Source organism: Orycteropus afer, unplaced genomic scaffold, assembly GCF_000298275.1.
Source record: "Orycteropus afer afer isolate SDZICR_OR568_19922 unplaced genomic scaffold, OryAfe1.0 scaffold00005, whole genome shotgun sequence".
In the NCBI taxonomy this organism is placed as follows: domain Eukaryota; kingdom Metazoa; phylum Chordata; class Mammalia; order Tubulidentata; family Orycteropodidae; genus Orycteropus; species Orycteropus afer.
In genome coordinates, this window is record NW_006921592.1 from 29,238,578 (window position 1) to 29,249,420 (window position 10,843).

Consider the following 10,843-nt stretch of genomic DNA (forward strand, 5'->3'; position numbering starts at 1 on the left):
TGTTTTAAGATATTTAAAAAAAAAAAAACAAACTAAACTCACTGCCGTAGAGTTGATTCCGACTCATAACAACCCCTCCTGGGTTTCTGAGGCAGTATCTCTATAGAAGCAGATTGTCCAATCTTCCTTCTGAGGAGTGGCTGGTGGGTTTGAACCACCAGCCTTCTGGTTAGCAGTCAAATGCCTTAGGCACTACACCACCAGAGCTCCCCTTTTGAGATATAAAAGACATTAAACAAGGGAGCAGAGCAGAGATGGAGGAAGACAGACGTCAAGCCACATGAAGACCGACCAGGAGCAGAGCTCGGAATAGACAGGGACCTTACCCCAGAGTTGATAGAGAGAAGACAGACCCTTTCTCTAGAGCTGGCACCCTAAATTCAGACTTCTTGTCTCTTAAACTGTGAGAAAATAGATTTCTGTTTGTGACAGCCACCCACCTGCTACAACAGCACTAGCCCCCAAACTTCAGGAAGACAAGGTGTTCTGGTTACCTAGTGCTGCTCTGACAAGAATATACCACAAATAGGAAGGCCTTAGCAAACAGGAGTTTATTCTTACAATTTGGAGGCTTTTAGTCCAAGTTCAAAGTGCCAGGCTCTAGGGGCTAGGTGAAAGTCCCTCAACCCTGGGGTCCAGCTCTGCTTCCTGCTCCCGGCCCACTGGAGCTAGAGGCTTTTCTTCACTCAGACAGTTGCTGTCTGCTAAGGCTGAAAAGCCCCAAGGTTGACAAGTAAAAAGGCACTGTCCTGATGTTACCAAACCACACGGCAGGCCATTAACTTAAGTTCATTGTAAGTCCCAAGGTTGGCAGAGCATAGCAGGCTGCTGAGCAATGACATGGCTACATGCAGGGTCTAAGCATGCCATAGGCTAGAGACCTTTCCCAAAGCTTCTCCTTATATACAGGAAGCAGACCACATATTCATACTCAGCTGCTCATAGTAGATTCCACCATGGAGTTGATTACCAGTCTCATCATGGGGAATACTACATCCAGCTGCCCAGCCACTCAACCAGGCCCAGCCAAGTTGACACACAAACATAACCGCCACACAAGGTATGTAGGACTCCTTGCCCCTGCTGCTCCCATGCTCTTTGCGATTCTTCAAGACTGCTACTGGTGGTAGAGAATTTCAGCTATCTAAAAGCATCAGGGGAAAAGTTCCAAAAGCAAGCTCAATTTTACTGTGGTGTTTAGGATTACCTAACTAGGTTTAAAAGCTATAAACAAAAGCAAAGGGAATCAATACCACAGTTATCTGGAAAGTGGATGGTCAGGGGCGCACATGGCTGGCAATGTTCTATTTCTTGACTTGGACAGGATCACACAAGTATTCATTTTACAATGTACTAAGCATTTCCTTTACGTTGTATACATTTTCTTGTTATTATATTTCATATTTTAAATTTATTTTGAAAGGTCAGGACCTTTAATTTCAGGATTTTCTTAGATACCACCCCCTATGCCTCCTCTCCTCCCTACAACAGGAATAAATGATCTCGTCTTTTTTTTGAAAGGGGTCAGCCAGTAACTCCTCACCAAGAAATGCAAAATGAATATAATCTAAGGAGCTATATACTTCGAAAACAAGATCAAATCTCAACAGTTTCCACTGAAAAGGATTACAAATTAAATATTCAGAAACACTGAAGCACATCCATTCATCAGGTATCAGAAAGGAGCCCTGGTGGTGCAGTGCTTAAGCAGCCAGACACACTTTCCACTGTAAACTCTTTCCCTTCCTTTGAATTTCATGCCATGTCTATGTATTTTTTTTAGTACATAAAATTTAAATTTTAAAATACAAATAAAGGTACTGTAACACAATTTAAATAGCCAACAAAATTACTTCCATTAAATAATTTAGGATGGCTCTTTTATCATTCTGTGTAGCTATTAAAAATGCTTTTAAAATAAGTATTACATGAGGAAATGCTCACACAACATTTAGGAAAAGAATTAAAAAGTAATATATAAATGTGATTTCAATTTTAGAGAAGTAACTGGAAGACAAGACAGCAAACTGTTCATAAGTGAAATCAGGAGCCATTATTTTCCTCATAAATCCAAAGAGATAGAAATTACATACACACACCCAATTCTCAGAATAAATTAAAAGACACCTCTTGGCTTGGAAATAATGTTTGTTGTTGTTATTGTTATTTGCCATCAAGTCGGCCCCAACTCCTAGCGATCCCTCCTTGGGTTTCCGAGGCAGTTATCACTACGGAAGTAGGACTGCCCAACCTTCCTTCCGAGTGGAAATAATGTATGTGGTAAAAATATACATATGCTTGTATCACATATCATTACATAATGCGGTAATAAAAATCCACTGCCAGAGGTAATTCCGACTCAGAGTGACCTATAGGATAGAGTAGATAGAACTGCTCCAGAGGGTTTCCAAGGTTGTAAGTCTTTATGCAAGCAGACTGCCTCATCTTTCTGCCACGAAGCAGCTGGTGAGTTTGAACCACTGATCTTTTGGTTAGCAGTGCAATGTTTTAAACATAGCGCCAACAGAGTGCCTTGATAAGTGTTAAGTTCCATTATGATCTGAAGAAATACATAACATGTTCCTAAATTATGAACAGGTAAAGAAAGAAATTGTCAAGCACAGTAAAATATTTTAAATAAATATAAATTTTGTGAAAATATATGAGAGAATACCAAAGAAAAAATTACCACCTTAAATATCTTGACAATTAAGAAAAAAAAAGGCAAGAGCAAAATGAACCTACATTTTAGAAATGGAACAAAATTACAAGCCAAAAAGAAAATTAAAGTCCAAAGAAAGATAAACAAAATGGAAACAATTTAAAAAAAAAAAAAAATCAGCTAGTTCATTGAGAAAATACAATCAATGAATGGTCTCATTCTTCTGTAAAAGGGGGAAAAAAAACCGAAACATGAATTAGTAAAGCAGAAAGCAAAAGAATAATACAACCACTGAAACACACTGCGAGTTTCTCTGGTGATACTAATAATATTAGCAATCTTTATGGAAGCATAATTACATTAACAATACTAATATTATTTATTAGTATTGCTGGGATTAAGGCACAAGCAATGTTAAAAAATGAAAAACCAAAACTGTTAAAACAAATGAAGACACAAAAAAAAGTTGTAACAAAGAGGATGGAAATAAATAAACAAACGTATCAAGTAGCAAACAGAAAAAAACACTGATGAAGTTACTTGAAAAATGTTTTCCCAACATTCAAAGAAAAAAAAAATCTGTGTATTACATGTCCCAAAGTACTAAAAATAATAAAAATATAAAGATGGCTTCAACTGCAGAACTGTTGAGAACACCACTAAAAAAAAATGAAATCACAAACTAATCTCATTTAATGGGAAGTGATGAAAAATCCTAAAATAAAGTCTTCGGAAAGACACTACACCACATTTTTAAAAACCACCCTCTACAAGGAAGAAGCTGACATCCCAAGAGTGTGCAGTAGGACAGGGCACAAGGTAAAACACAATGTAGCTAAATACAGCATTAATACATAAACAAGACAAAAATCAAGTAACTAGCTTAATTACCACAGAAAAGGCATTTGATACATTTTAACACCTACTTTTCAGAAAAAGTCTGTTTTAAAGGTATGAAGAAGGAGTTTCTTTAAAGTAATAAAACACTTATACTTAAAAATACAAGGTGTTAAAGTTGAAGGAGAATATCTTCATGGCCTTAGAGTAGGCAGAGATTCTTCAAAAGGATACAGAGACCTATACATTGGACTATGTTAAAATTAGAAACTATTGTCCGTCAAAAGACACCATTATGAGTGTGAAAAGACAAGTCAGAAAGTGGAGCCAGATACCTACAATACTTTAACAAAGCTAAAATATATTACTAACACCACATATCAGTAAGAAAAAGAGAGACAGAAATCAAGAAAAAGTGAGCAAAAGATCTGAGCAGACAATTCACAAAGAGGATATCCAAATGACCAACACATCAAAGAAAAGGTCCTCAATCTCATTAATCTTCATAGAAACGCAAAATGGTTCAAATTAGACTAAGAAGGATTTGGAGCAACTGGAACTGAAGCTAGGGAGACTGCAAGCTATAAAACCACTTTGGAAAACTGTTTCATAGCATCTTTCCAAAGCTTTACACTAGCATAACCTATGGCCCAGCATATACTCAACAAAAATGCACACTGAGTGCACCCCTATACAAAAATATTTTTAGTATCATTGCTTAGAACAGCTAAAAATTGGTAACAACCCAAGTGTTCATCAACAATAGAATTAATTGCAATCTATTAATGAAATGGAATATCATAAATATAACACTAAAAATCAACACAATGCTGCTGCTATGTACCACCCATCTGTCAGTGTGTCATACTGTGGTGGCTTTTGTGTTGCTATGATGTCAGAAATTATGTCACTGGTATTTTATGTCACCCATGATGGACAGGTTCTAGCAGAGCTTCCAGACTAAGGCAGACCAGGAAAATAGGGCAATCCAATTCCAAAAATTAGCCAATGAAAACAAACCCCATGAATCACAACAGAATATTGTGTGATATAGCACAGGAAGATGAACCCCCTTGGTTGGAAGACACTCAGACAGTGGCTGCAACAACAGACTTGAGCATACCATCAGGAATATGGTACCAACCCCCCCCCAAAAAAAAGCAAACACACTGTCGTTGAATCGGATCCAACTTATAGCGACCCCTCCTTGAGTTTCTGAGGTGGTATCACTATGGAGTAAATAGCCCAACCTTCCTTCCGAGGAGTGGCTGGTGGGTTTGATCCGCCAGCCTTCTGGTTAGGCAGTCAAATGCCTTAGACACTACACCACCAGAGCTCCCTAGGAATATGGTGCAGGATCAGGCAATGTTTCATTCTGTTATACACGGGGTCACCATGAGCAGGGACCAACTCGATAGCAACTAACAACAATGAAAATATTTACTTCTTCTTCACTAGAGAAGAGTGTAATAAGACAGCATGATCCTCCTCATTCCTCAACAGTTACACATGTAGTCCTATCAAACCTGAGTTACACATGTAGACATATCATTATAAAAACCATCCCAGGGACCAGGTTTGCTGGTCTGATAGAGCCTGGTGGAACCACTAAGACTATGGCCCCTAGCTGCCCTTCAGGTCTGGAGTTGAACCCACACCTGTGGCTTCCAGCCAAGCAAAAGACAGGCATATGAGTTGAACCTGAGGCAGATACACTCCTTGGAGAGAACAATCATGGGAGAAAGAAGGGCTGTGTATGCACACGGAGACTGCTCAGGGGGCAGGGGTGCATGGAAGGATGGACACAGGGAAGAGGTAACTATGGGGAGGAAGTGAGAGGGGAGCTGTTGCATTGGGGTAAATTGTAGTCAATGTCATGAGACAACATGTGTGTGAACTGCTGTATGGAAAGTGAATTTGCTTTGGAAACTTTCACCTAAATCACAATTTAAAAAAAAAAAAAAAAAAAAACAACCATCCCAGGGAACGGATCCTCCTTCCTCAAATTTATCTTATGATTTACAATCTCTCTGTCTTGAAAGGGGCAAGTTTTATCTAAGTGATCTGCCCAATGTTACAGCTTGACCTACAACAGACTCATTCCTTTCTGAAGCCTTGTACAGTTATCTTGGTACCACATGCCACTATTCTTATAAGGGTTTTGGAAAAAGATAAGGATTGATAATTAAGTTCATTAGATTCAGGTTTCTCCATCTCAGAACTATTGATTGACACCTTGGGTCAAATAATTCTTTGCTGTGTAATTCTGTGCACTGTAAGATGTTCAGCAGCATCCCTGGAAATCTCTCCCCAGTTGTGACAACCAAAAATGTCTCAACACTGTCACATGTACCCTGGGGGGGGGGGGAACACCCCTGGTTTAGAGCCACTGCATCATACTCTTTTTTAAAAAGTTGCCACCGAGTAGACTCTGACTCATGACAACCCCACGTGTGTCAGAGAAGAACTATGCTTCACTGGGCTTTCAATGGCTCATTGTTCAGAAGTAGACTGCTAGGCCTTTTTTGTGAAGTAGCTCTGGATGGACTTGAACTCCCAACCTTTCAGTTTGTAGCCTAGCACATTAACCATTTGCACCACCCAGGGACTCCACGTTGTAATATACAACAAACATTTGGGTACCATCACCTAAGAAGAAACCCTTAGATTTAAAGGGAAGACTAAGCAAAGGGAATTTCTCTTCAAATATTTGAAGGATTTCCACAGAGAAGAAAGAACAGATTTGAGACACTAGAAAGCAGAATTACAACCAGTGTGTAGAGGCTGCATAATAATAAAAGCATCTAGCATGTATTCTTCCAGCCACTGTTCAGAGCACTTTCATATATTATTTTATTTAACTTTCACAATGACCCGATGAGGTAGGTGGTACTGGCCCTGTTTTACAGATAAAAAAACTGAGGCTCAAAAATGTTAAAGAATTTGACTAAGGGACAAGAATTAACAGCAAAAAGCAGAACCAGAACTGAAACACAGCTCTAACTCAGAGCCAACTCTTAAGCACCAAGCCACAATGACCACGACAAATTAAGAATTTTACCTCAGTATCATAAAGGAAATTAAGAATGTTTTGACTTAACTGTTTCACCAACAAATATTCTCACAGCCACATCTCAATCTTATCTGTCCCAACCTGAGATACATTCATAAAGCCTTGCTTCATAACTTCCGGGAAAGTCTCTGCTCTGAAGTCCACTGAGCCCCTTTACACCTGCCTAAGCTCTTCCTGGGAGCTCTGGTAGCATAGTGGCTAAGGCACTTGACTGCTAACCAGAAGGCTGGCAGTTCAAACCCACCAGCCACTCCTCGGAAGGAAGATGGGGCAATCTACTTCCATAGTGATACTGCCTTGGAAACCCAAGGAGGGGTCGCTATGAGTCGAGTCCAACTCAATGGCACACAACAAGAAGCTCTTCCTACTTGAACATTACTCGAGTCACTCACTCAAGCTCTTCTAGGTGAGATGCAAATGCCTAGAGAGTGGGGCCAGGGACTCTGACACCCCCTCAAGGCCTTCTACATAACTGGGGTTCCATTAAGCTTTTTCTGAATAACTTCTCCTAAAGCAGAAGGCCTCCCAAGCCACTCATACCCTCCAAAGCCCACACCACGACAGATGTAAAGCTAGTAGGACCTTCGGGAGACGAGATTCTTGATTCTGAGCTAAAAACTATGAGATATGTTCTGAGTTCCTTCCAACTCTCAGAATCTGCATTCTGAAGAAGAGGAAGGGGATGGATGACTGGCAATATTGCTGGTTGCCTAAATCTTGAATCAAGCTACCAAGGACATGCTTGACTATGACAACCAATTGTGTGTCAGAGGTTACATGCATTTATGTGCATGTGCATGAAGACATCTATCTATGAAATGTATGTGCTGTCATTAGCTCCCATAGAGTTGGTCACCAACTCATGATGATCCCATGCACAACAGAACAAATCGCTGCCCATCCTGCACCTTCTTCATGACCGGCTGTGGATAGAACCATTGTCATCTATAGGTTTTTCAATGGCTGATTTTCAGAAGCAGATTGCTAGGCATTTTTTCCTTAGTCTATCTTGGTCCAGAAGCTGCAATCAAATCTGTTCAACTTCACAGCAATATATAAGGCCACACATGAGGTGCACTGGCCAGGGAATCAAACCTGGTTCTCTAGTGTGAGAAGCGAGGATTCTAACACTGAACTACTATGAATGCAAGTATATACATGTATCTCAGTTCCCTCTATAAGAAACTAAGCAGACAAACACAGATAAGTTTCTGAGGTGTGGAAGCCTGCATAAACTTGTTGCTGTGGAGTTGATTCTGACTCATGGCAATTCTATAGGACAGAGTAGAACTATCTCATAGGGTTTCCAAGGCTGTAATCCTCACAGAGGCAGACTGCCACATCTTTCTCCAACAGAGTGGTTGGTGGGTTCAAACTGCTGGTCTTTAGTTAGCACCCTAGTGCTTAACCACTGTGCCACCAGGGCTCCTTCCAGGAGCCAGCATGTTGTTGTTGTTATGTGCCTTCGAGTCGGACCCGACTCATAGTCGGGCCCTCCTTGGGTTGCTGAGGCAGTATCACTACGAAGTAGACTGCCCCATCTTCCTTCCGAGGAGTGGCTAGTGGGTCTGAACCGCCAGCCTTCTGGTTAGCAGTCAAGTGCCTTAGGCACTATGCTACCAGAGCTCCCAGCATAAGGAGGTCTAAATTAGGATCTCTTTCTTTTTTTTCTGATATTCTAATGAGGTCAGAGAAGCTCTGGTAGCATAATGCCTAAGGCACTTGACTGCTGACCACAAGGTTGGTGGTTCAAACCCACCAGCCACTCCTAGTAAGGAAGGTTGGGCAATCTACTTCTGTAGTGACACTGTCTTGGAAACCCAAGGAGGTGTCGCTATGAGTCGGGTCCAACTCAATGGCACATAACAACAAGGTCAGGCGAATAATGCCCTACACGTGTGTTCCCCATAAAAGACTAGCACATATGCCAACCAGTACTACCTCTCCCAGGTCCAAGACTCTGGAACCTTTCAGCAAAGTGCCAAGTGGCTAAACCATGTTCTTCAAAGAAATGGGAGCTCATGTATGTGATGGTGGGAGGTGTTCATTAACAGAGAAGGAGGGAAAGAGGAGCATCCTTTGGTAGAGTAAATATTAGTTTGAAGGCCACTGTGTTTATTAAGAGATAAACACAGCTTCTGTGCAGGTCCCTGGGTGGTGCAAATGATTTGTAAGGACTACTAACCAAAAGGTTAGTGATTTGAACCCACCCAGTGGTGCCATGGAAGAAAGGTCCAGCAATATGCTTCCATAAATTTAGATTACAGCCAAGAAAGCCCTATGGGACTCAGTTCTACTCTGTAAGACGGGGTTGTCTGGAGTCAGAATTGACGGCAACACGTAGCAACAGCAATATCTTCTGTACACTATTATCTGCTACTCATCCAACAACAAAAAAAGCTATTATGCCCAGGGTTCTCAGAAAGTAAAAGCCTGTCTTCTTAGAATATCTAGGTAGTGGCAAGTTCTCTGGGCTAATCTAGAGGTGAGAGAGAGAGCTGGTTAAGAATGCCAGAGTAGAGAGAGATCAAGCAATTGATCCCAAGAGCCAGACTCAAAACAGAGTAATGGATGCTGAGCAGGACAGCACCTGGCACAAACCATCCAGTCATGCTCTCCCTAACCTCTTCAGGTTTTCTGAGCTACAGAGAACAGAGAGGAGCCTTGTTGCAACACAAGCCTTTCCTACTGTCCCCAGGCTCCTCAGCACAGAATATGGGTCTTCTGGTTCCTTCCTTCCTAATCTTCTATCTCCATCAATGACATGGCATTATGTTCACCCAACCACCACTCAAGAGCAGCAGAAATAGAACTGTCCACAAAATGCAACCAAACCAATCATGAAATGGGCTGGCCACCTAACAGAAGACAGTGCAAAATTAAACTAATCAACACAACTCAGCAAGCAACCTACCAGAACCACCACAAACCCTTTCCTTCAACTTCCAAACAGGTTTTTTCTTTCTTTCTTTAACTGAGTCTCCCAATTTTGAATAATCATACAGTAACTTTTAAACGCATGTATCTTACAGTCGGGAAGCAGCTGAAAACCAGCATCACTGACCACCATGAGGTGTTCCATGGGGTCTATTTTAACCTATTTGCCTTCCTAAGATAAAAGTGGGCTTGGAGACCTGTAGTTTAGTACCTGTCACCAACCCTTCTCTAATGTCAAGGGAACTAGGCTAGGCCCAAGACTGCGAAAATCTCTCTCAAACTCCGGTCTTGGCGCATCAATCACAGTCACAGCTGAAAACAAACGCAGGATTTTAAGAAACTGTTGAATTCACACGCAAGGAGGGGTGTGGGGCAGAAATCGGGGCCACAGGGACAGGTAGTGTCCACGAGAGCAGCTGCTTCTGAGACACGTCTGGGTACAGGGCAGGGAATCAACCAGAAGGACTTTTCCCTCCAAGTCTTTCTCCATCTTTATATCGGCCCATTCACCACAGTTCAGGCCAAGAAACTGTTTTTCTCCTTTGAAAGGTTTACGGCGAGAGCAAAAGGGACTGGAAGGGAGCGAAGGGGCGATGCCAGGAGTGTTGCAATACAGAATGCTGGAAAACGTGTAGCTGTTTACTACCAGTGCCCGGAGGCGCGGCAGAGCGCTCCGCTCCGGGCCCAACCCGCCTCCCCTCCGCCGCGGGCGCCATCCCCCGCCCCCTGGCGGCACCCCGAAGGACCGTGAGGAACCCGGAGCCCCCAGGGCACACACCAGACCTCCTGGCCCCCAGGGCCCGTGCCCCGTTCGCTCCACCCCGCGCCCGCCCTGCGTTACCTCGGAGGCCCGGGTTGTCGTCTCTGGGCCGAATCTTGCGGATCTTGACCGGGCGCCCGCTCAGCGTGGCCAGGATCAACCGCTGGCGCAAGAAGTTACAGCCAACATAGCTCAGGGAGTGCGCAGAGGTGGCCATGTGCGCGCCCTCGGCTCGCGCGGGCCGGGCGCGCAGATCCGACAGCGCGAGTGCGCGGGGCGGCGACGACGGCAGCAGCGGCGGCCAGGGTTCCCTCCCGCACCAGCGGCCCCCGGCGCGTCCACGTGGTTTGGAACAGGAAGATGGAACGACGAGACACAGGTCAGAGGGGAGCGGGGAGGGGCAACGGCCAACTCCCGCCTCCCCACCCGGCCGGGCCGCGCCACCATTGGCCTCTGAACGATCAGGGCGGGGCCTTCTCCACGCTGTTATTGGCCCGAGCCGGAGCTAGGCGTGGTCTATGCCGCGCCTCCATTGGTCCTCGCTGGAACTGGGCGGGGCCTGAGCCCCGGCAAC

At 43.4% G+C, this 10,843-nt stretch overlaps 1 protein-coding gene across 1 annotated transcript in view; it reads right to left on the reverse strand.

Moving 5' to 3' along the window:
• The window catches only part of RCL1 (RNA terminal phosphate cyclase like 1), a 47,568-nt gene extending 37,082 nt beyond the window's left edge, over nt 1-10,486 (reverse strand). The window contains exon 1 of the mRNA XM_007939304.2: nt 10,351-10,486. Within this exon, the coding sequence (XP_007937495.1) occupies nt 10,351-10,486 (136 nt within the window). The remainder of the gene's footprint in view (nt 1-10,350) is intronic.
• Nucleotides 10,487-10,843: the final 357 nt, after the last annotated feature.